The sequence below is a fragment of the Carya illinoinensis genome, chromosome 5 (assembly GCF_018687715.1).
Source record: "Carya illinoinensis cultivar Pawnee chromosome 5, C.illinoinensisPawnee_v1, whole genome shotgun sequence".
NCBI lineage: Eukaryota > Viridiplantae > Streptophyta > Magnoliopsida > Fagales > Juglandaceae > Carya > Carya illinoinensis.
Window position 1 is genome coordinate 28383991 of NC_056756.1, and position 27110 is coordinate 28411100.

A 27110-nucleotide genomic window follows, 5' to 3' on the forward strand; every position below is an offset into this window, starting at 1 on the left:
GCGATAGCCGCTTTGAGTAAGATCCTCACAACTGATAATTTGAGAAAAACGAGGGTTATTGTAGCAGATTGGTGCTGTATGTGTAAGGGAGGGGGCGAGTCAGTAGATCATCTTTTGCTGCATTGTGAGATTGCATGGGCTTTGTGGGATGAGGTGCTTAGTAGAGTTGAGTTGGGCCGGGCCATGCCGGGGACCGTGGTGGCAGTCTTGGCCTGCTGGCCCAACATAGGAGGTCTGTCCTAGATATCAGCGGTTTGGAGGATGATCCCACTATGCATCATGTGGTGTTTATGGCAGGAGCAGAACGCGAGGACATTTGAAGACAAGGAATGAATGCTAGAGGAGTTGTTGGCTTTATTTTTTAGTACGCTTTGTAATTGGGCCATAGGTGTTGATTTCAATGGAATGGTCCTTCATGATTTTCTTGTCTCTCTTGTGCCCGTTTAAAAGGGCCATTTCTTGTATATACTAGGCTAGGCCCCTTTTTTTTTTCTTTTCTATTTTTTTTTTTTTTTAAGGAAGAGTCGGTGGTCACTTGTCCAAGAGTGACCCCTCTCCAAACTTATTTAAAAAAAAAAAAAAAGAACCTCACTTATGGCGGAGGAATACCGTGGTAACAAACAAGTCACAAGGGAATAACAAATGTACAAGAAAGCCCCATGCCATGTAAAATCACATTAGTTACAAATGTAAGGCAATTCCAAAAAATCCATGCGCAAGAGACCACGGAACCGTCCCAGACCAATATTATTTCCATCGAAATCTATGTTTTTTCCTGTTGCACCATATTTAGCTAAAAAATCTACTACCATGTTGGTTTCCCTATAAATGTGGCGAATTTGGCAATTAAGGGTCTCAAACAATGATTGAATGTCTTACCAAAAATCCCACATATACCAAAAGTTGCAAGCACCCGACTTAATCCAATTCACCACAACTGTAGAGTCCGATTCCACCAACACATTTTTAATGCCAAGATTATGAGCCATACGTAAACCATCAAATAAAGCATATTCTTTGATTAATTTAGTTTTGTTTACCTATCAAAAAATAAAAAATCTTGATTACCTATAAAAAAAAAAGTCAAAGGAGCCGAATTAGTTTGTCTAATTTATCATGTTTTATTGGAGTGTGCATTATATCTGGAAAGCTGAATTAGTCACGATCATTTAATAATCTCTATCAACAATTTCTTTATTATTTCTTGTAATGTTGTCTCATAAATTTAATATTTAAACAGATATCATTATCAACATGGGTGGAGGGAAATCCACAGCCATGCCTGCACTATTCAGTGTGTGTTGATTCATCATCTGCTCATCTGAGAAATCCTTTCTCGGAAAAGAAGTGGAGGAAGTTCCAAATATCAAGGCTTTTTGGTAGCTCGGGTGCGGCAATAAAATTGCAAGTGATTGATGTGATAATTTTACAAGGAGGGACTAGATTTGTTGATCGATGGCTTGTTGTGCTTAGCCTCGGTTCTGGGCAAACGAGAAATATGGCACTTGATAGGTATGTTGGAGAGATAAAGTGTGTTTAGGAGATTTCCTTTTAACATGCCACTACACTTGTAAAGTTGAAAGATGAAGGTATGTTTGTTTTTAGGTTAATTATAGCTATCCTCCCCTAACTAGAGGTAATGTGAAAATTATAAATTGATAGAAACCAATGTGTTAATTTCGACATATTAGTGCACCTGCAACCTAAACAGCCCACTAATTTGTTAATTTTGACATTATTTTTTGTTGATGAGGTGGAAATTGCTATTTAATCTCCAGTTACAATGTTGATTTTTGGAACTTGTAGTTTAGGGGGAACATTGAAAATGTCGCCATAGAGTTGGGACGATAAACTACAATTAAAACTAATTTCTTTTTTATGATATAATAGAATATGTTAGTGTATCTATATTAGAGGATTCAGCTAAAAAGAAAGTTTATATATTAGAGGATTTCCCTGAAATTAACTAACTCTTTGCTGGCAGACGTTTGCTCATAGGGAGCATTTGTATTGTTGATAATGCAAAATTCTCAAATTCATATTTATAGTAATAGACATTAGCTCATTACTGTGAATTGCAGGTGCCCTAGCTTAACACACTAGCTAACACTAAAAATTCTCAAAATTTTGACTGAGCATAATTAGATAACTGATTAATATCTGGTATTTTTCCTTCTGTTCCTGAGCAGTATGTTCCTTGTTGATCTTGAGACATGATATTACCTTTATGCCAAAGTTTTCACAAAAAATCTTTTTGGAGTAAATTGTTTGACTGGAAATGTTCTTATTCTTTGATTTGGAAATGTACTTTATGGGAATAAAGGAAGTATTTATATAGTCGTATCTCTGTGTGGTGACGATCTTCAAACTTACTTCTGGATGTTATAACCAGTCTATTAGTCATTAAATTTTCATGAAGGATATATTTCTTGACTCGGGAGATTTTTAGTAGTTTAGTAACTAGTTACTTAGAAACCAAGATTTACGTTTTCACTTTATGTCTACAATGTATGCTTCTGGTCTAAATTTTGATAAACAAAAATTTATGGAAATTGTTCATAGATTTAAATAAATTATGGTGCTGGCTCTCTGTTCTGTGTCCCCTCCCCTATTTCTTAAATTTCTCCTATCTAAACTTCGATCCAGCTTCTAACTGAGCCAAAAGTTACTGAGTGATGATAAATCCTTCCCTTCTGTGTTTCCCGAGAAAACTTTTGCTGATTTCTCCGAATTCACATGTTGGATGGCATTATTTTATCATTGCAGGCGGTATCTGGCATACAACTTGACACCTGTTGCTGGCGTTGCAGCACATATTTCCCGAGATGGCCATCCAGCTGATACTTATTTAACAAGCTCAATGATGTCCCCTCTTCCTTTGTCTGGTGTGGCAGATTTCCCTGTCACTGTTTTTGGATGTTTCCTTGTGTGTCACAATGGAGGTCGTTTCCTTTTCAAATACCAAGACCAAGAAGCTTTGTTAGGAGTGCAGCCCGATGCTGGAAATCACTTAATTGAAGCTTGGAACAGAGAACTGATGTCATGTGTTCGTGATTCCTACATTGAAATGATACTGGAAATCCAAAAGTTGAGGAGAGATCCTGTGAGTTCTTCAGTCGAGTCAAATGCTGGTCATGCAATTAGTCTGTCTTTGAAGGCCTATGGAGATCGGATTTATTCCTTTTGGCCAAGGTCTAGCAAGCACACTTTGATTGGTGAAACTAGCTATGAAAAAGTTTCAGTTCCAACAGAAGTGCTTAAAGCAGATTGGGAATGCCTAGTAGAGCAGGTAATAAAGCCTTTCTATGCTCATGTTATACACCTTCCTGTGTGGCAGCTGTACTCAGGGAATTTAGTTAAGGCTGAAGAGGGGATGTTTCTCTCACAACCAGGGAATGGGGTAGGTGGTAATTTGCTTCCAGCTACAGTTTGCAGCTTTGTGAAAGAGCATTATCCGGTATTTTCAGTACCATGGGAGTTAGTGACTGAGATCCAAGCCACGGGGGCTACAGTTCGTGAAATTAAACCTAAAATGGTTCGAGATCTTCTCAGGGTTTCTTCAACATCTATTGTTCTTCGATCAGTTGACACTTATGTTGATGTCCTTGAGTATTGCATGTCTGATATTCAGCTCCCAGGATCGTCTAGTTCTAATGAAGATGATGCGTCACTTAACCCCATTAATGCAATTTCAACTTATAGAGCATCTAATGTTGTGGGCAGTAGTTCTACTTCTATTTCAGTCCCTTATGTGCCTAGCTTTCCAGGGTTGTCTGCTGAGAGTGCAGCCAGCTCTGGAGATGCTCTTGAAATGATGACAAGTTTGGGGAAGGCTATATTTGATTTCGGTCGGGGAGTTGTTGAAGATATTGGTAGGACTGGAGGGCCGTTAGTTCAAAGGAATATAATCGGTAGTAACAGTAGTTGGAGCAGTGGAAATTTGGACCAGAAGATTTTATCAATAGCTGCTGAGATCAAAGGCTTACCATGTCCAACTGCAACGAATCATCTCTCAAAGCTGGGGGTTACTGAATTGTGGTATGGAAACAAGGAGCAGCAGGCACTAATGAGTCCCTTGGCCGCAAAGTTTGTCCATTTCAAGATATTAGATAGATCAATCTTGTCTGATATTTTTTCAATTCCTTCTCTTCAGAAATTGTTAAAGCTACGAAATTTCTCTGTTCACTTACTGGCTAGTCATATGAGGCAACTTTTCCATGCCAACTGGGTGAGTCATGTAATGGCTTCAAATATGGCTCCTTGGTTTTCTTGGGAGAAAACATCAAGTTCTGGTGGTGAAGGTGGCCCTTCCCCTGAATGGATAAGACTCTTTTGGGAAAGTTTCAGTTGGCCACCAGAAGACCTCTCTCTATTTTCTGATTGGCCCCTAATTCCCGCCTTTCTTGGTAGGCCAGTCCTATGCCGTGTAAGGGAGCGTCATTTGGTCTTCATTCCACCCCCAATTTCTGATCCGACCACTGAAGATGGTATCTCGGAAATGGGTGCTACAAGAATAAGTCCAGCCGTCATACCAATGAATCTGACTTCTGAGCCTGGATTAGTTCAGTCCTATGTTTTGGCTTTTGAAGTAGTAAGGACCAAATACCCTTGTTTGTTGTCACTTTTGAACAACTGTAACATACCCATTTATGATGTAACTTTCATGGACTGTGCTGCTCCATGCAATTGTCTTCCTATTCCTCTTCAGTCTTTAGGGCAAGTTATTGCTTCTAAGCTTGTTGCAGCTAAACATGCTGGCTACTTTCCTGAAGTTGTGTCTCTTTCAACTTCAGATCGAGATGAACTTTTTACCTTTTTTGCCATTGATTTATTTTCTTATAGCTCTAATTACAGAATTGAAGAACGTGAAGTCTTACGTTCCCTTCCTATATATAAAACGGTGGTGGGATCATACACACGCTTGCATAGTGAAGATCAATGTATGATCTCTTCAGACTCATTCCTTAAACCATATGATGAGCGTTGCCTGTCTTATTCAAATTCAATTGAGTGTTCATTACTTAGAGCACTTGGAATCTCTGAGTTGCATGATCGACAGATTTTGATCAGTTTTGGATTGCCTGGGTTTGAGGAGAAATCTCAGTCTGAACAGGAAGATATCTTAATTTATCTTTACACGAACTGGCAAGATCTTCAGGTTGATTCTTCTTTGGTTGACACTTTGAAGGACACTAAATTTGTGAGGAATGCTGATGAGTTTTCCACAGATCTGTTTAGATCCAAGGATCTGTTTGATCCCACTGATGCTTTACTAACATCTGTTTTCTCTGGTGAGAGAAAAAAGTTTCCAGGAGAAAGGTTCAGTGCTGATGGGTGGCTTCACATTTTGAGGAAAATAGGCCTTCGAACTGCAACTGAAGCAGATATAATACTTGAATGTGCTAAACGGGTAGAATTTCTTGGACATGAATGCATGAAATCAGGCAATTTGGATGAATTTGAATTGGACATAACCATTTCTCAGAATGAAGTTTCTATGGAAATATGGTCATTAGCTGGATCTGTTGTTGAAGCTATTTTCACAAACTTTGCTGTGCTTTACGGAAACAACTTCTGTAATCTCCTTGGCAAGACTGCATTCATACCTGCTGAACTGGGCTTACCAAATTTTGGAGGCAAAAAAGGTGGCAAGAGAGTGCTCACTTCATATAGTGAAGCTATTCTGTCAAAAGATTGGCCTCTGGCCTGGAGTTCTGTGCCCATTCTCTCGAAACAAGCTGTTGTTCCTCCAGAGTACGCATGGGGAGCACTCCACCTGAAAAGCCCTCCGGCTTTTTCTACAGTTCTAAAACATTTGCAGGTCTGGTGCTCAACTTCCTTCTATATTGCTCAGAGATTACAATAGATCTGAATAAATGTCTAGCTAATACATATATGCTTCAGATTATTGGAAGAAACGGCGGTGAAGACACTCTTACTCACTGGCCAGCTACATCTGGAGTGATGAGTATTGATGAAGCCTGTTGTGAGGTTTTGAAATATCTGGATAAGGTTTGGGGTTCCCTTTCTTCTTCAGGTAGATATCTATTTTTTTTTTTTTTTTTTTTTGCCCTTTTTACTGAAGAGATTTGAAGGGGTGGTATCCCTTCAAGATTGGTGAGGTGTCATCCATTTTCACATATAGTAATAGGTCTTTTAACAATTTAGGCACTTTTCCTCTTCTACGAGAGATGATAAGGTAAAGTAAGATAAACTAGGGCCAGTTTGGATACTGAGAACGTCTCAGTAGATTTGTGAATAGTAGTGAAATGGTTTGAGTTAAGATGTTTTATTGGGTTTTGGAAAAGGAGAGAGAAAAAGTTGAATAAAAATATTATAAAATTAAAAAATTGTTTGAAAATAATTTTTGTTTGGGAGTTTGGGAAAGTTGTAATGATTAAAGTAACGATTAAATGATTAAGGTAATGATTAGATGAAAAAGTTGAAGAATTGAAGTTGAAAAGTGTGTTTTTGAGTGATGTTTGGGTAGGAAATATCTTAAAATACTTGAGAACATTTGTGCAGCCAAATGGACCCTAAATCTTTCTTTTACTGTCTCCAACTTGCGTATGCAATACACTTCACCATTCAACATACATGCAAAGTGATATGTCATTCTGATTTACTAATTTAGACAAACTTTAGACTATGTCCACCATGGTTTGTAAATTTATGTGGATGATTTGGATCTATAAATTATCTCACTGTTGGATGTAAAAGAGGTGAGGCCTGACAATCACAATTTGGCCGTGCCCTATTGTCTGTTTTTTTGGCCATTGATGCTGGATTACTTGTTCATTAAATTTGTTTAGTGTAACTGTGTTATAAAAGTTGAATTGTAAAATGGAAAATATTGGGAAAAAGGAGAGGAAACAAAGAGAATGTGAAAAGATAATGTGTTTGGACTGACCATATACAAGTCCTTTCACCATATTTATATTTGGTTTATTCTTAAGTTGATGAGAACGACTAGGTTTTGGACTGTATATGTATAAGTCCTTTCACCGCATTTATATTTGGTAATTGCTTAAGAACCTGTATAAGTCGTTCAAATGAGATCTAAGAGGCTTCCTCCTGTGTAGCATAATTACAATAATATCCTTAAACTGTAAGAGTAACCAGTTAATATAAAATATAACTTTTATCACTAGCCCCTCAAGCTAGGGCATTTAAATCAAGCATACCCAACTTTTTGGACAATTGATGAAAGGAGGCACAAGGTAATGGTTTGGTGATATTATTGATGAAAGGAGGCACAAGGTAATGGTTTGGTGAGAATATCACCCAGTTGATCTTTGGAGCAAACATAAAGAGTGACAATCTGTCTGTGTATCAAATTAATTCCAAATAAAATAATAGTAAACCTTGATGTGTTTGGTACGCTCAGGGAGAACAGGATTGTTAGCAATAAACAGAGTGGCCTGATTGTCGCGGTCAATTGTTTGCCCTTTGGGGGAAGAGTAGTAGTTCCCAATCTGATTGTGTACTCATTTCTCATCATAATATAATTCCATCCAGATGAAGCCAAAGTCTGCTTATAAGATGAAAGAATGGAGAGAGAGGGTAGGCACATACAAAGGAATGCAAGAGGAAATAGGATCGTAGGCGACAAAACAAGTAATAGGAGTACAAGTACGCATACCTCATTATAAAGCAATAGGTAAATCATTGGTATTTAAGGGAGAGAAGAATGGAACAAGGACCTCAAACGAAGAAGATGCAATGTCGGGGATTTAAGAAACAACACATCAATCTTGAGATCGTTGATAAACTTGCAATGTAGGATTAAGAAGAGACGTTGAGGAGGGAGAAGAGAGGAAGATAAAGGTAGCAGAAGATTAGGGGAAGATAATGACTCCCCTCCCTACTAGAGATGGGGTCAGATGACACACTTTGACTGAATTTGACCAGGTTAGGAGAAGGAGTAAGACTCAAAGAAGGTAACATTAACACTCACAAAGTATCTACTAGACTCAAGACTGTAACATTGATGGCCTTTTTTAATATGAGAGTACCCAATGAAACACAAGTCTAGGGTGATAACTTAACTAGATGAGAATCGAGGATATGAATAAAGGCGACACACCCAAATAGGCATGGAGTAAGAGGAAAAGGTGTGTGATTAGGATATAAAAGAGAAACTAGGACAACATTAATAAGACGCAAGTGGTGAGAACAATGTCACCCCAAAAATGTTTATTTACCTACATATTGAATGTCAATGTGCTTGCAATATTCAATAAATGATGATGCTCACGCTCAGCAACACCATTTTGTTGAGAAGTATGAGCAGAATTACTTTCATGAATAATAACATGATCACTACAAACTATATCTCATAACAAACCGAGTTTATTCTAATGTGTCATAAGATTGACGACTGACTACTAATCGAGATGGAACTCCAATGATGTTTCCCTAACTGATATGCAAACAACGGAGGAGGAGGAAAAGAGAGAGATAATCTCTCTCAACAACAACAACGGAGGAGGAGGAAAAGAGAGAGATAGAGGAGATTAGAAATGAATCATTTTCAATACATACGAATCATACCTGCTATAACAATTTTATGATGGGGTTAGGGGTAATGCTGATGTATCTTGTTTCCAATGTGAAGTGCGCTCATTTTCTCATCCAGAATAGTTTTCTTAACTTGTTCTCTTGCATATATTTATGCCAATTCGTCCAATATTCTTTGTTTTGCTTAGCTATGGAGAGTATAGCATTGATCAGAAAAATAGGTTGTCTTGCATTAGAATCTCAGATTTAGAAAAACAGGTCACGAAATAGCTCAAGTTCTAATCAGATTTTATTTTATTTTTTTTCAACGACAAAATCATTACAAATTCTGAGTTTCTTGTATATTTATTTTTCACACAGATGTAAAGGAGTTGCAGAAAGTGGCATTTCTGCCTGCTGCAAATGGAACACGTTTGGTGACAGCAAGCTCTCTTTTTGTGCGTCTGACAATTAACTTGTCTCCATTTGCATTTGAACTTCCTTCTTTATATCTCCCTTTTGTGAAGATTCTCAAGGACTTGGGGCTTCAGGAAGTTCTATCAGTTGTTTCTGCAAAGGATATACTTCTAAATCTTCAGAAAGCTTGTGGATATCAACGTTTAAATCCAAATGAACTCCGTGCAGTGATGGAAATTTTGTATTTTGTCTGTGATGAGACTGTCGAGTCTGATAGGTCCATTTTGAAATCAGAAGCAATAATCCCAGATGATGGTTGCAGACTTGTTCATGCGAAATCCTGTGTGTATATTGATGCTTTTGGCTCCCGATATATCAAATGCATTGACACATCAAGATTAAGATTTATTCACCCTCATCTTCCCGAGAGAATATGTGTAGTTCTCGGTATCAAAAAGCTATCTGATGCAGTCATAGAGGTAGCTTGACATTCTGAAAGTCATTTTCTTGTATTTTTATTTTTCTCTTTTTTATTTTTAGTTTTACTTGGATATGGCAAATGTATGCTTTTCTGCTGACTGGGAAAAATCTGCATCTGTTTTCAGGAACTAGATCCTGGAGAGCATTTACAGCCCATGGAATGCATTGGATCAGTTCCTCTTGGAGCCATCAAGGAGAAGCTTTCAAGCAGATCACTGCAGGGTGCTGTACATACCATTGTAAATAGTATGCTGAGTCGCATTCCTGCAGTTGGTAATCTAGCTTTAGAAAATGTACAAGTTGTTCTAGAATCTGTAGCAGAGAAGTTGCAGTTTGTTAAGTGCCTCCATACTCGTCTTTTGCTGCTCCCAAACTCCGTAGACATTACACGCGCAGCTAAGAATTCCCTTATTCCAGAATGGGAGGATGGATCCCAACACCGAACTCTTTACTTTGTTAGCAAGTCAAATGCCTGTTTTCTAGTTGCTGAACCACCATCCTATATTTCCGTTTCTGATGTTATTGCAATTGTCGTGAGCCAGGTTTTAGGCTCCCCAACACCATTACCAATAGGATCTTTATTTTCCTGTCCTGAAGGCTGCGAGGCTGCAATTATTGACATTTTTAAGCTTTGTACTGACAAAAGAGAACCCACAGATGGAAGCACTAGTGTGCTAGGCACAGAAATATTGCCTCAAGATGCTCGACAAGTACAATTTCACCCATTAAGGCCCTTTTATGCGGGAGAAATAGTTGCTTGGCGGTCTCAGAATGGAGAAAAGCTGAAATATGGTAGGGTACCAGAGGATGTTAGACCATCTGCCGGCCAAGCACTCTATAGATTCAAAGTGGAAATTGCTCCAGGACGGATTCAGCCACTTATTTCTTCACAAGTTTTCTCGTTCAGGAGCATATCAAGTGGCAATGAAGCTTCCATGGCAACTTTTGTGGATAATATTCACCCCGCAGTTGATGGCAGCATACATGTTGAGGTGCCTGAAAGTTCTGGTGGGGACAAAACAAGATCTTCTCAGGTTTGGTCCTTTGTGTTTTTACTACTGCATATTAATGGTTCTTTTATTGCTTTGCATCCTTCATCTTTTGGAGAAAAAATTGTACTGCAATTTGAAAGAAAGATACTTGTCCTGATAATTCTGCCATGTTGTCATCCTCCACCGTCCTTGTTTTCTTTTAATTCTAGTTCAGGACGGATGCATAGATTTCTACCAGTCATGTGGTGTAATGTAGAAAAGCTGACTTCCATTTAGGTGATTTCTACCAGTCGTGGTGTAATGTGGAAAAGTTGACTTCCATTTAGGTGTCTACCTTGCAGATAGTTTTTTTTTTTTTTTTTAGGGTTTTTGGCCTATTGACCTATTTTTAAATTTGTTCTATATGTTCACTGTAGTCAATTTCCAATATCTAATTACCGTTCTTGTATATCTTCAATATTTTCTTAACCACTCATTGCTGGAGAAAACATTGAGACTTTATGGGACATGGACTGGAACTATTTCTTCATTTCCTTCAAGTGAATTTCCAGGACTTAAAAAAAAAAATTGTGGAATATGGAGTTCAGATAGGACTTTCCTAACTGCCAAATGCTTAACCTGACATTCTCATGTTATTGCACGGCTAGTGCACATTCCAGTATTGTGTGATTGTCCGGCAGTGTCCCATGCATTGTGCAGTCACACCTTAAACTGAAGGCTTTCTTTGTGGACAGCTGCAGCCTGGTAAAGAGCTTCAATATGGCAGAGTCTCAGCTGCAGAATTGGTGCAAGCGGTTCGTGAGATTCTTTCTTCAGCTGGGATCAATATGGATATGGAGCAGCAGTCCCTACTAGGGAGAGCTGTAACCTTGCAAGAACAGTTACAGGAGTCCCAGGCAGCACTCTTGCTTGAGCAGGTTTGTAACTCGAAATTTTGAATTGTATCATTTCTCATTCGCTAGTTCAACTCTACTTTGGTAAAGGGGCATACTTTCCAATGTCGAATTACATGATTCGATGGATGGAGGGAGGGTCAGGTATCTTTCACAAAATGATGTGCAATTAAGATATCAGGGAGTAGAAACTTGTGGGGTTTTATAAAATTCAATGTGATGGATCAACTTTCAAATCCCCTTGCTTTTTCCCCGTGGGCTGATTAGAATCAATTTTTTAATTTTCCGCATCTTTGCACATATATATATGTGCATACTGAGTAAAACTTCTTTCGATATTCCTGCTTATTGAAGAAAAAGGACTGTTTTCAACTTTGCCTTGACACGTATGGGGTCTTCTTGGGGCAAAAAAATGGGATTCCAGACATGAACTACCTTAGCCTGAATGTTCGGATGCTGACAGAAAGAAACACAAAATATTGCATATCTCTGATAAATAAAATTGCAGGCCAATGATTTTGAGTGGCTCAAAAACAGTTTTTAAGTTTGCATATCAAGAAGATTTTAAAATATAGATTGTCAAATCTTATGAGTTATGATAGCTAAATTCTACTGAAGTGTATGTTTTTGAACAAAATTGCAGGAAAAGGCTGATGTTGCCGCAAAAGAAGCTGAGACAGCAAAGGCAGCATGGCTTTGTCGTGTCTGTTTGAGTGCCGAAGTCGATATGACAATTGTTCCTTGTGGCCACATACTTTGTCGCAGATGCTCTTCTGCTGTTTCCAGTTGTCCCTTTTGTCGGTTCCAGGTCAAAAGATTAATGAAGATTTATCGGCCATGAGAACTGATGCTTTGAAGGGGGATTCTTTGGTGTAGTTGTTTTGGTGAGAACTATCGGCCATGAGAACTGATGCTTTGGTGACAAAAAATAAAGGAATCTTCTTGCTTAGTTTTAAGTAGAAGGGCCGAAATTGTTCGGGGCAGTTGATTTTGGAAGAGAATGAAAGAAAAGAGAAATTTATAGGGGTGTTTTCTGGCATTATCAGTTCCACACACCCCCTCCCCCCCTTCTCTTGCATATGCTTAATTTGTCAATGTACAGAGAAAAACTGTAAATTGATTCTTCTACAGTTATATTTATCCTGATACTTTGTTGGTAGTATCAGCTGCAGTCACCAGGTAATATAAGATGCATGCCAGACAACCTGTAGAGGCTCCCCTTTTTAAATTGGGAAGCGTCAATACACCAGGAGTTCTCAGGGCCAGATTTCTTCATTTGGAGAGAGGCTTTAAAAAGCCTGCACTTCCTCTCATGCAAGGATGGATCCGTAACGACGCATCCTGTTGTTGGGAAGGAATCATGCAAACGAGGAATCTCCTTTGTAAGGGCGTTTCCTTCTCGGTCAGAAATGTGAATTCTGATTACTAAATAAGAAAAATTCTATCTATCTCTACACCATACACTTCCTAAGAGTGGTGTAGGGATAATGAGTAGAAGAACTCTTAAAGAAATGATCGAGCCCACCATCATGCTTTATGGCCCCGTTAAAGAAAACTTTAACCATGAACTGCAAACATCCGTTGTCTTATGGGATTTTGTAGAAGTAATGAGACCGACTAAAGTATGTTTTTAAAGATCGATCTATCTAGGCATGGTTAGGGGATAGCCAATCTATTTCAAGAATGACATTAAACTCACTCATGAGGTAACAAACAGATCTGTTTTTAGGGTTTATCCTGTCCTTTTAATCGAGCAATCATCAACAACATATCAACAAAAGGGCAAAGCTTCCAGGTGGAGTATCTGATTTAATGATAAATTTCTGTTCCATAAGGATTCACGTAAGTTTGAGATATGAAAGAATGTGGAGCCGGCTAATTGAACGGTATTACTACATGCCCATACCAAAAAGTAATGCAAGTTACAAGTGACCACGTCTGAATTTTCCTTTGCTTTGCCAAATGCTCTTGCTGGTGCAATATTTCCTCGATTGGTTCCACGCGCAAGTGGTGTTGGTAAGGCTGGAAGTCTTCCTTGTCGAGTAGTCTGCCATTTTGACAATCACCGGCGTTGCATTTGGGGATTTTTGGTCTTTGACCCTCCGGGTTTAGAGTAAAGGAATTTCATTCAAATCATGTACTTTTTGCCTTTGTTGGATCTCTATTTTTTATGGATTGCTAACCTTTTCCCACCAGCTCCGTGTGATCCCATAATCGTAGGCCACATGTGGTCATGAACTCTTGTGGTCACCAATCATATTTATTAATGCAATATATTTTAAATAGTTTTATATATCAACTACTTAAACAGTAACCATTAAAATATAACACCTACAAAATGTTATTTGAGATGACAAAATTTAAGATAAAGAAAAATCTTTCACTACAATATAATAATAGATATGCAATTTTGTAAAACAATTTATAGTTTGCAGAGTGTTGGATATAAAATGAATTAGGGTCCAGTTTATTGGAAGCCCATTTCAAGAGATAAAAGGAAAGTTGATTGACAAAAGTGATATAAGGCAAGTATGACTTAATAAGGAAACATCTATAAAAGAAAGGGACGACTGTAAATGAGGGGATTGGATAAATCTTTAAGGAAAGGTTTATCTACCATCTTGGGGTACTCTCTCTCTCTCTAGAGTGGAGGTATCTTCTTCAACCACTTGGGAGTAGAGGTGAGGTGATCCTTATTTCCCCTATTGTATTGAGAGTAGAGATGATAATACATAATACGTTCTATGAACCCAACACGAAATTAGGGGACTTGAGTTTAATATAAATGGGTTTGCATCAAAGAGAATTGACCCGATAAAACATGATTAATAAATGGGTCAATTGCATATCAACCCACACAATCAACCGTAATTCTATTTTCAAATTTTGAAAGTATAATTTTATGTGAATTTTTTTGTTGTTTGGATGTACTATTGTTATTAATATTTGTTGTTAAAAATATCTCAAACTACTGAGTTTTTTTTTTTTTAATATGTAAATTTTTTTTATAAAAATAGTATTTTCCTTGATATATTATTGGTTTGGACATTGATAATAAAATACTTTATCATGAATCCAATTGTAATTATAAATGGCTTTATATAATTATTGTGGCACCCCGTTCCTTGGTAAAGAGTTTGGTAAGGATTCGTGGTGCCAAGAGATGCTAGACAGTCGACAACAACCCAGTGTTACTATTTGATCTAGGTTTAATGATGGGTCGAATACGCAGTAAATAAAGTAAGTCACAACAGAATAAGTAAAGGTTTAGTCAGAGACTAAACGCCGGCCTAAATGTTAATTTTACCAGAGGTCTAAACCGATAAAAGGTTCGTACATTAAGAATAATAATACACATATTTCATTCTTATTTCCCAAATAATATTATACAACACCAATTATTCATCACTTACATCTAGGTACAACAAACTTTTTATTTTTTTTTTATTTTTTAAATAGTCAGGGCCACATGTCCATGAGTGACCCATCTCCGATTTTATTAAAAACCCCACACTTATGGCATAGGAATACCGTGGTTACAAACCGACCTTATGGAATTTCCAAATAAACAATAAAAACACCCTATCAACCAAAAAACCAAAACCCCACAAACCAAAATGCAACAATCTAACATGCTAACAGATCAAAATATTGATCCTTTATTTTTAATCACAATAAAATGAATTACATTACCGACGAATATAAGGTAAACCCAACTCTGTAGGAAACAGATCATAATCTTCAAACCTTCTAGTGCAACCTTCCTCTCCACATCGAGCCAACACATCAGAAATCTTTTTTCCTTCTCTAAATTGGTGAGAATTAGAAATGGAAAAATCCAAATAAACTTCCAAAAATTCTTCCCTAAAATCCCATAAGTACCAAACTATACAACTCTTGGAATTAATCAAATCCACCACTACTTTTGAATCACATTCTATTTCAACTTGGGAAAAGGCAACCAAAAACCGTCCACCACAGTCTCGAATCACCCCTCCCCCAACTACAAATGCTGCCTAGGTTACCCTTGCAACTACCGTTCACATTCAGCTTCCTCCATTAAACAATGTGAGGTCTGTACGGTTTAAATACTGGTATGTTAACGTCCAAAGCAGCTAGAACCTGGGCATCTATATGAGAGGCACCTCCTTTAACCAATCTCTCAGACAAAGAATGAAGCCAGGCCTTCACTACTAGGGCTATAAAACGGTCGGTCCGGACCGAAAAATATAGGGTTAGGGTTCGGTCCATGATTTCTTGGACCGAACTAGTTCAATCCGGTCTACAGTCCATGATTCCACGGAACAAAGTGAACCGGACCGACCGAATTAAAAATATATATTTTTATTTTATATATATTATTTTATATAATTAATTAAGTAATTTTCATCTAACCTATTCCCATTTATAATATAAAATTTTAAATATGTAATTACAAAATAATATTCTATTAATTAAGTAGTGTGTATTATCAATTAATTATAACCAATTCACCATTAACTAATTACTAACATCTACATCTATATCTAATTGAAGTTATTAGATAAATGTTTTGTAAAATACCTAAATTGTAAGTAAATATAAAACAATTGGTAAATTATAAATTAACTAACCTAATACCAATTCCCCGTTATGTATATATGTATATAGTATATATATTATAATTTATATATAAATATAATTTATAATTTAGAATATGTATTACGTATGTATATATAATTTATAATATGTATCATTGACCATATAAAAAATTATTTTAATGAGTTAGTTACATAATCTACATTAATAATTTACTTGATTTTAATTTAGTAATTTAAATAAAATGTTTAATTGATTTTTTTAGAAAAAAAGAATAAAAAAGAATAATTGGATTGGACCGAATGGGACCGGACCGAATGCAGACCGAACCGTACGGACCAACTAGATGTTTGGTCCGGTCCGGGAAAAATGATAGACTGAAAAAATGATGAACCAAATCGGACTGGACCGAACCCGACCGGATCGGACCATTTTCACCCCTATTCACTTCACACCAAACAGTCTCGACCGAATCTAGTTGCCCTTACATGCGCGCCTTGCATCTACGAGTCCATAGCTTCCAAGAGATCAAACTTGGTAAGATACTAATAAGAAATCGCCTTCAGGTAGACTTCCGAGCAAAAGCAAACTAATGCATTACCCTTGACCACTAAGAAGAATGTTGCACTCTCAGCAACTCCAGCGCAGTCTCCGCAATTCCCCATAACTCAACAAACACACCCATGCATAAAACATGATCTCGTGTCTCACAGTGACCCGAATCACAACAATCACACTTAAAAGCAAGGTTAATACCCACTGCCCAAATATTTTCATCTAGTGGCAAACAATTATACTTGGCCTTACATACACATACTTAAATAATTTTTTTTTTTTTTTTGGTAATAATCCATGCCATACCTAGCCCATACCAGGTACCTTTTCAAACTTCACATGAACGATCTCCCAAGCACTAGCCGAAATGAACATTCCATTCTTATTTGGCATCCTGACTAATATATCTGCACCTCCTCTGCCCGCAACAATGAGATGAGTAATTTCATTAGCCTTTTCTACACCCACCAACTCAACTAAACGTGTTATATCCCATCCGTCTTCAATCCATGAATCTTTGATACACAAAGAAAAATCCATCTCTACTTGAGCATGAAGGTATCATAGTTATCATTCTTATATATATATAAAATTATATTAATTTGACTAAAAACGAATATACAGGTTAGCTCAACCCATTTATATGAAACAGGTTGAACAAGTTGAAATGGATTAAAATGGTTGAAACATGTTAAATGGGTCATGCCCAGAATTATTAAATGAGTTGAGCGGATGTTGTGTCACCCGTTATTTAAATGGGTCATGTTAGAGTTTTAGGGTCCGACCCATTTAACTGAATGAGTCGTGTTCAGGTTAACCAATATAATCTAATACTCATGACTTATCAAGACAGAAACACGACTCATGAACTCGAATTGTCATCCCTAATTGAGAGTTATGAAAGGTCATGAGAGACGGTAAGATCCCATAATATAGTGGGTTTTGCATCCAAATGACCTGTGGACATAGGCCTGTATGCCAAACCACGTAAATTTCTCTCTTTATTGACACCTCATATGTTTTATTTACTATTTATTTCTTAGATAGCATCCGAGCATTGTATCAACACCAGAGCTATCATCGTGGGCCATTCAACCATATTGTTGGACTCCAACCCTGTTGAAAAAATGTATCAACGACTTAGCACCATATGTGAAATTCGACAGATTACTCTCAAAACATTTGCATGATCCAACAAAAGCTAGTTCAACGCAAAGCAGGTGCTATACCCAATGTAGCATTATAGAGGGAAAGGTAAAGTCCCAGCAGTTTCCTAGCTTGTCCACTAGAGACTACTCCACACACGGTAGGAACTAGGGCCATTGTGAACAAACTCCGTTCACCGCCCAGGAGCTCCATTGTAAACAACCAACAAAAGCCACTAAACTCATATGTTTAATGGAACATGAAACATGGCAAAGCTAATGCCCTCCAATGCTACCATCTCACTCAGAGGCAGTCAAATCATGACTCCCCATCACCAGACATCAAAACCCACCTAGCCTGCCACCGTCTAACATAGATAGACATAGTTTTGCTGATTAACACTCAAAACAAAGCAAGCTTTCTTGTTCGTCTATTGTGGATGCGACCCAATCCACACAGAGTACCTCCATCCAAGAAGCTCCCAACACCACAACACCTCAAAACTAGTCGCATCGATGCCCCCGTTTTACATGAAAAAAACAAGTCTCACTAATGTTTTTCTTTATCTTTCATCTTCATGCATGATCATTCATTCATTGGGAGTCTTGTGGAATCTCAGGCCATTGTTCGGAACACTCGAAAAATCTCTTGGAAAATCACAAGTGAGCAGTGCAACTCACTTGGGACAAAAGCCTCTCGGGTACCAACCACGTCAATGCTCAAACCTCCTAGTCAAGCACTCGAAACAACCTGCGTGAGCTCCATTACTCCTAGGAAAAAAGCCTGGTGGGCACTTAACCTACAGTCTAACTACACATAGTGAGCCTTAGAAAGGGAATGAGCCTACCCAAACACTCAAGGCGAGTAACCATGAAGCTTACTTGGGCTCCAAATTCTTAGCATGCTCTTGCAAATGATTAGTGAAGGCAAGCAGTTAGTCAAACAAAAGCATGGAAAGTTTTGGGCGAGCAATGAGTCCGCTTGATGAACAATCAAGATGAGCAACCATAATGCTCACTTGGGCTATGTGGGCACTTAATCTACCCACATAGGAGCATTTTTGGCAAGCACTGATGCTCCATTGAACACCCGCATCATGTCGAGCACTAAAACTCGCATTAAAAGTCGAGACACATGCCTGGCAAGGCGAGGCATTTGCCTAGCCAACCAAGCATTGGACAACAAAAGCATAGCAATGAAGCTCACACCAACATGACGAGAAATGAAGCTCAACCAAGCATGGCTGGTAAAAAAGAACTCAAACAAGCAACAAACACTCCGAGCAATCTAAGTAATGTAGCTCGCCATGGTTTACTTGCCCCAAGCACAAGATTTAACCTGAGTAATGTAGCTTGCCATTCAACTTTGGATGTTCTCCCTATAAAGTTCCTCAGTTTTCTATGAGACTCTTAAAGAAACACACAAAAGGAAAGTCAATGATCATATCGAAAGGTAGGTAACAAACTTGGGTCATAGGTGTGCAACTTGTAAGCACCTTGCTCACCCCGTGGGCAAACACTATAAGTTGCCACCAATGCTCGTAACATCACGACTATCATTGGAGCATCCCACCAAACATAAAAGCAACTCTAGCAATAAAGCTCACCCAAGAGGCGAGCAATGGTGAGCAATCCAGCCTGCCCCCAAGCAACTTGTTAGCTGGGCAACGTGCACTAAAACTCACCCTCACCCAGGGCTCCAAAAGAGAATGAACAAACAGGAACACATGTAATTGACAAAAGTGATAAGTAGTGCCCAGCCCACGCTTTAGAGCAACAAAGGCCTCCTGAGCAACAAGCACATCCCGAGCTCTGAGCAACAAAGCTTACCCCAAGCAAGAAAGGTCTCACAAGCAACAAAGCTCTCCCAAGCTAAATCTCTGTCTCGCTCACTTTATTTACAATTTATATGCTTTATTTACTATCTATTTCTCAGATAGTATCCGAGCATTGTATCAATGTCCAGACCGTTATCATTGGCCATTTAATAGCATTCATGGGCTCCAGCCCAATCGAAAAAATGCATGAACAAGGAATATCATTGCTTTACAAATATATTGAGGTTTACATACAAGGATATGATTTTTTTTTTTTTTAATTTACAAGAATATGAAGTTGTGTCTATGTCGATAATCTTCAATGTATTAATTAATAAGTAATGATACTCTTCCACCTCTTTTATTACTGATTTACCACCTAACTTTTTTCTGTCTTTTTAGTATTTGAATCTAGATTAAAAATTTTAGAATATGACTTTCTTGCATAATTTAGATAAAAATAATTCAATCAACTAATATAAGAATGTAAATTAATTAAAAATAAATTCAATTTTATAAAAATTTACTCGAGGAATAAAAGATTATCAATTTTGATAAAATTAAATTTATTTTGAATTAAATTATAATTGATTTTTTTTTTCTTAATTATGCAAGCTAGTAATGTCATGCTATTGAGTTGACCAAACCAAACTTCTTTTAAAAAAAAAAAAATAATCCTGCAGCTGTCTGACCGAACCGAACTTATCACGCTATAAATACTGAATATCTTAGATTTACCATTAATGAATCAGAGAGAGAGAGGCACTCACCCAGTTTTCGTCATTCCATTCATTCTTTTCTCTTGAGGGGAAAAAAGGGAGTATCTTTTTCGTCGATCCAGAACAATAGATACTCCGATCTGAGGTTTTTATATTTGTTTTGGCACCGAACCTTTCCCAATTCTCGGATCCAACTCCGCAATCAGGCCCTACGTGATTCAATCATTGTATGTTTTCCGATGATTGATATCGGGTAGAGGTTTCGAGATCGATCTTTCATTGAGTTCGATACGGATGGAAAATAGGAATGGCAATTGTAATTACCACAATTATACGGCGTATGATAACCAAGGCAATAGAGATACAGATGGGGAGTCTCTGCCGATCTCTTCGCCTCCATCTGTGCTTAAGTCCGATGCTGCTATTGGTTACATCGAACACCCCGTTTCCAAGCTGGATACTCTCGCCGGCATCGCCATCAAGTACGGCGTCGAGGTATGCTTGTTCCATTATACACTTAACATTTATCTGTTTGATTGTTATTGGATGTAATAATCTTATCAACACTGATAATTGTTCGTAATCTAACGTTGATTTTGCCTTAAGTAATTCCTTGTGATTTTGACTTACGTAATTCCTTATGATCCATTGTATAACACTGATGATCGTTCATCGGCGTCGAGGTATGCATACTGATTTTTTTCGTTTCCTCCTACGACATCGTCAGAATTTTGACTTATTCCTTTATAAGGAACACGGACCAATAAATTCAAGGCTGAGAAAAATCTGACTGATATTCTTATACAACTGTCAATGCAATATATAGCGAGGGTAAAATAAAGAGAAGAAAAAGAACAAGTCCAGGACTGGCTGGCTGCTGTGTTCTTTCCTCTTTTCTGTAAGCTAATTTTCTTCTTTAGATGTTTGTATAGCTACATATCTTATGCACGGAACACTTGAGCATTCGATCATCACAGATTACGAGTCGCATCTGTTAACTGCACAGGAAAATGGGGTAAACGTTGGAGACAAGCGCAATTGTTTTAATAACATAAACCTAGCACCAGACAGTCAATTGCAGTTTTGAACTTGTACACTGGTTTCGACCTGTAACTTCCAAATGTTCTTTTGTTTTTCTTAATCATGGGGATTGATGTTACAGCTTTTAGCGATTTAGTATGTTGTGAAGTTTTTACTACACGACCTAAAGAAGTCTATCAGTCTCGCCCTTGGAGTTTTTAAAAAATATGTTGTGAATTTTCTGTTTACTCCTGTTTCCAGTTTTTTCTGATGATGTTTTCTGTTAAGTTTGGTGCTGATTTTTGTTTTCTTTGGTCTTATAGGTGGCCGACATAAAAAAGATGAATGGCTTGGTTACAGATCTCCAAATGTTTGCTCTCAAGTATCTTCAGATTCCACTGCCTGGAAGGCATCCTCCATCTCCTTGTTTATCAAATGGTTCCATCACTCCCGGGTATTGACATTTCACTCATTGTTCCATTCAGTACTTTCATTAATGTTCTCATGCAATTGCTCCAGAACCTTATCCGAACTTCTCTTCCATGATGTTATATGAAAGCGTGTACCATTTTGTTAATTTATATGACTTTACTCTCATAATGATCACCCATATTTTTCTTTTTCCTTCTTTCCTTTAGTGACATTTAATTGCACTTTGCTTTAGTTTCCATTTCCTTTAGTTTGTAAAGGTAAAATTTATCAGCCTCTTTACCTATGAAAAGAAAAGTCATCAGCCAGCCTCCTTGTGAAAAATATCTTATCTTCTGCTAAAAATATTGGTTATATGGCACTAAATAACTCTCTCTCTCTCTCTCTCTCTCTCTCTCTCTCTCTCTCTCTCTCTCAATTGACAATGTCAAAGAGGAAATATCTAGGAACGTAATTTTATTAATTTGACATTAATTATAATTCTTTATTTTGACATATCTGGACTTGAGCTAGTGTTGACATTGGGTGGTGATACAGTGGGTGTGTGCTATTTTGATTGGTAAAAAATCCTTGGCAATAAGATCAGCATTGAAAAGATGGCATCGTGATGATGATATTTTGTAAAACCACAGAAGAGTATGGATTTGATGATAGCAGTGATAGTAGGGTAAGGGTTTCTTGTGGGTATTTCCTGTGACTTTGGAGGTTCCTGGTAGTGTTTGTTATGCTGTGGTTTGGGATGGAGTGAGGGCATGTTGGAAGGTGAACTGGTGGAAGCATGGTGGTAGCAATGATGATGCTATGGTAGTAGTTATCGTGGTGGTGGTGTTCACAATGGTTCACATTCTTGATGGTCACATCAATGTCATAAGATGTGATGCGTGGGGAGCATGATTGGGCTGAAGACGGCCTCACAATCACTTGTCTGTTTTGTTATGGCTTTATCATCTATATTGCCAATACCCCTCTTGCTTTGGCCCGCCTCTAGATTGAGGCAGGTGATGTTTTGATATAAAAGGTCAGGAAGTTTTTGATGAAGAGTGAAGAAATGAAGTTGAAATGAAAGTTTTATAGATTTTTGTGAAAGTTGTGGGTCCCACCTTAAAATATGTTCCAATAATGAATTTGTATTTTTTTAAATTATTATTTAAATTAAAAATAATAATAATAATAATAATAATAATATATATTTTTTTTTAATGTCGGAGAACCTCTCCAAGGCAGATTCCTTCTGACTCACCCTTGCAGACTAAACCCCGGTCCCGTGCACCACACCGTTAGGAGTTTCTCTACACGAAACTGGTTAAATCGTTGGCTTTTCACTAAGAGGTGTAACCCCAAAAGATTGTTTGCACCCATGAGGTGTAGAACCTTGGACCTTGAAGGGAGAGATACTCCAAGACCAAGGCCTTCACCACTTGGGCCAATCCCTTGGGATTAAAAATAAGAATAATAAGAATAACAGCAACAACAACAACAAAAACAACATATTCGGGGTGGCTGAGGGTGGCCACTTTTGAGTCCTGAGCCACAACAGGGTGGTGGGCAGACCTGGAATTTTTTTCATTTTTTATAAAATCTATTTTATTAATTTTAATGTTATTGTAATTGAAAAAGTGAAAAGGTTTTTGAGTGAGATGTTTTTTTAGAGTTTTATATGTTTGGTATAGTTTTAGAGTTTTATATATATATACATATATTTTACTGATAAAAAAAATGTTTGGTAAGAAATTGAAAAAACTTAAACTATATGGTGAAAACATCCCTACTGTAACAAAAACATCCTCCTGTGCCAAACAGGCTGTAAGACCCATTCTTCGGCTTCTTTTTAATTAACGATCTTGGAAGCATTTTGGTCAAGTTCTCTTACAAACACGAACCAACCTCCATGATTGTTCCGTTAAGAGAGAAGAATTTGTGGGGTATGATTATGAAGAAAATAAAATTCGTTGGAAAATTGACGGAAGTATGGGTAAAGAAAGGACACTGGTTATAATCTCCTGTCCATGCCAGGAAAACGAAAAAAGGGAAAGTCATCAGAAAACAGAAGTAACTTGACACAATTGTTTATTAACAATGTCCCCTTTTCCTACTTCAAAACCTTTACCCCCACATGCTCCTGTGTTTTCACTCCTTTATTCTTTTCTTGCTAATCGGTTAATTGATGTTTTACCTGATGGGGCAAGGAGGGGGGGAGGGTAGGGTAGAGAATGCAGTTGTCACACCCATTAAAACAGGCTGGTGTTCTTCTTGATGGAATGCCCCATATATGGCATATATTTTTGCCTTTAAAATTGCATTTCAGAAGAAAACCCCGGGGTCAAAGTTTTAGCAGAAGGTTGACAACTCGGTTTGGCCCAATAAAATTCTCATCAAATTCTCATCTCATCATTACAACTTTCTCAAATCCCCATACAAACTATAATAAATAATTCAACTTTTTCTTAACTTTTCAAATCCCAAAACAATAATAATATTAAAATATAATATTTTAATATTTCATCTTAAAACTCAAAATTCTCATCTCAAAATTCTCACTTACCAAACCATAGCTATTCTGCAATTCATTGCTGAAATGACAAGTGTCAAAGGAACAGGCCAAGGGGCCCTGACTGGTATGAATGGTGCTAGCAGGCTTTTTCTTTCGAAGTGTAACTTAGAATGTACGTCTTCAAAGCATATTGCTTGTACTTTTCAGCTGTTTGGCAAGTTCATTTTTCATTCTCCCTCATTCCTGATTCAACCAGCAATAAGATCCCAGAAGAACAAACTTGAAAGGAAAAATCTTTCATAACTATCATCTTGTGACACCAAATCCCACGTTGGGAATATGAATGGTCCACGTAGAGTGGGTAGGTTATAAAAAGTAGTCATGAGTGATTCTAGGAAAACGCTAGCACATCTGTACCTAACATCAGAAAGAGTAGTCAATTTGAATTTTGCCAGAACCACTCATAAAGCTTAGTTTCACCGAGTAATAAGTAGCCAATATGGGACTTAGGACCCAAGACTACCTTTATAACTTACCTAATCTTGGTAGGTTATCCTAATTTCGAATGTGGGAACAGGATGTTACAGACTTCATCCTAAAATTCATAAATCCTCATCAAGGCCATGTCCTGCACTAACCTTACTAGGTGGCTCAGATATCATATGCAACCATAAACGGAAAACACTAGCCACATCTACACTACAACCCTTAAAAGACTAGTTGAATCACTTATAAAGACCAGCTTCACCTAGTAAGTAACCAACGAGGGACTTGTAGCCCATGACACCTTTATAACCTACTTACTCTGTGGGTTATTCATGTTTTAATTGTGGGACCGAGGTATTAGGCATCTTGATATTCATGGAATCCTATGAAGTCTTATGTTTTAGTTAATTTTGGGTAATCTGGTAATTTCTTGAGATTTTAAATTGTTTTTCAGCTTTTACTTAGGAGTCTCATGAGAAGGATTGGGAATAGTCTATAAAAAGTGTGATTACCTTTTTCTTGAATCTGAGGGTGTGATCGCCTTCTACTTAAGAAGTGTGATTACGTTGGAATCCTAGGTTTGCTTGCCTAGACACCGGTTTAATACCAGCACCCTCACATTCCTTAGACCTCAAACAACATCTACTAAATCTTCTAAGGGGGAAAGAAACTAATGTAGCTTTAGATTTCTAAATATCCTCATCCAATTCGGCAACACAGTCTACTCCAAAGTCTGTTGTGCTTCAATTCCATATACCACTTCATGTTTTTAGGGCAACAGCCTGGCACTTAAAATCTCTGATTCGATAGAAATGGTTTTTTTTTTATGAATGTGCCTCAATAAGAATCCTTTGAGTAGTATGTTCTGTGACGGTTGGTATTTGTAATAATGAATAATCATGATACTCATGTCTTGTATGATCTGCTATATGTCCTAGTTATAAGTTTCATTTCCCTGGAACTCTTTACATTCTCTTCAATATTTATTTAGATTTTATAATCAATTACTCATTTACATATTTCTGAATAAGAAATAGCAAGTATTTTTAACATGTGAACCTTTGGTTGCTGACCAAGCTGACACTTATGCAGACAGAGCAGTTGTGAACACACCCCACCCCGACGGAGGCACCATGATTTTTTTGAATCATTTCAGTCCCTGAGAGTTGAGTCCCCCCAGAGGAAGGTTTCTCCAGCCATGAACTCTTTACAAGGTTACTATGGACTCAAACCAAGAGATCAGAAGACTACACCTGAAGGTTGTGAAATGGCAGTCTACAAAAGAGGCACTTCTCATTATTTAGAAGATGGGCCTTTTCCCAGCGTTTCACCACTTTCCAACCCACCTTCGAGCCATCACAGAAAATCTAAAAGCTTAGTTAATGCTTTGTTTGATGGGAATGGTGAACTAGCACACCCCTTGCCTGCCACAGAAGCTTGGGACGATGATTCTGACAAATGGGGTGAGAAAGTTCTCAGAAGGCGTCAGAAGTCTGAAACTGATTTTACGTCTCACACGCCAGAAATGTTGATGGAGAATAACAGCAACAATGGTGGGTTTTTGGCAATATCGGGAAAGGGGGGCTTAGCCTTGAGACCCAAAGCAGCAAGCCGAACTACTTCAACAAGTGATGCTGAAATGAACTCCATACCAATTGGTTTGGGAGATGCTGTTGTTGCTGATGGCTCTTCTGGGGTGAGGAAGTCATCAAGCACATCAAGTTTGCAGGATCAGGACAGCAGTAGTTCTTCATCCATTTGGACTACTGCAAGGTGGAGTTTGAAACCAGATTTGCAGGCTCTTTCAACTGCAGCCATTGCAAGACCAATTTTTGATGGCTTGCCAAAGCCTACGTCGGGGCGTAGAAACAAAGCCGCACTTGACTAGTAGTTCACGTCCATATAACATAATTTTGTTTATCCTTGTTAATAAATTTATTTTCAGGGCCATTCGTTGCCAGCGCCGTAACATGTGAGAGAGTTCTCTAGTCAAATGTTGTATCGGTCGTTTGTTATCCAATGCGGGGAAGATTTTACATGGTAATTAAGGAGACTGACATGAACAGCAAAGAATGGAGGATCAAAGAAGCCAGCTAATGTGTGTATGGGTTCAGATGCGTTCCTGCTACATCGTCTATGTATTTAAAATCTTTTGTAATGAGAGAATTGTGTCCATTTTTTTAGAGAATGTATATTAGATTTTTTGGGTCTCCTCCGACTGGTAGAAAAATTGTTCATAATATTATTTATGTCTTTTGATCTTTTGTTGTATTATTCAGATCACAACTTGGGAGATCGGCTCGATTATCATTTAATTTATTGCTGCTACATCTGTTACCAATGTGTCTGTTTGTTTCGCATTTCTGTGAAAAACGAAATATTGTAATCCAGACTTTTCTTCAATGGGCCTGCAAATTGCAAGATAGGAGGCACACAGGCATTCACAAATTCTGTTCATAAACACACTGCGGTTATTAAAAATTAAAAAAAAAAAACAAAAAGACCTAAGAAGCCAGTTGTCAATCCTCAATTGAGACACGTAATAGAGAGAACCCATCAAAACAGGTTTAAAATTAAATTCTCTTTACA

General features: G+C 37.7%; 2 protein-coding genes across 5 annotated transcripts in view; both read left to right on the plus strand.

Moving 5' to 3' along the window:
- Nucleotides 1-12793, plus strand: part of LOC122309481 (sacsin) — a 70166-nt gene extending 57373 nt beyond the window's left edge. For 2 of the 4 annotated variants that reach the window (XM_043122984.1, XM_043122985.1), the window contains exons 7-13: nt 1241-1512; nt 2767-5821; nt 5905-6037; nt 8881-9395; nt 9522-10430; nt 11129-11305; nt 11925-12793. In XM_043122984.1, coding sequence (XP_042978918.1) covers nt 1241-1512; nt 2767-5821; nt 5905-6037; nt 8881-9395; nt 9522-10430; nt 11129-11305; nt 11925-12122 — 5259 coding nt within the window. In that variant the 3' untranslated portion in view covers nt 12123-12793. Of the gene's footprint in view, nt 1-1240; nt 1513-2766; nt 5822-5904; nt 6038-8880; nt 9396-9521; nt 10431-11122; nt 11306-11924 lie in introns of all 4 variants that reach the window. The other 2 variants (XM_043122981.1, XM_043122982.1) reach the window with 2 other exon arrangements.
- A 7311-nt stretch (nt 12794-20104) lies between these two features.
- On the plus strand, nt 20105-26858 carry LOC122310579. The gene is made up of 3 exons (XM_043124569.1): nt 20105-20590; nt 21439-21569; nt 25614-26858. Exons 1-3 carry the CDS (start codon nt 20390-20392, stop codon nt 26407-26409), a joined length of 1128 nt encoding a protein of 375 aa, XP_042980503.1. The 5' UTR covers nt 20105-20389; the 3' UTR covers nt 26410-26858.
- Nucleotides 26859-27110: the final 252 nt, after the last annotated feature.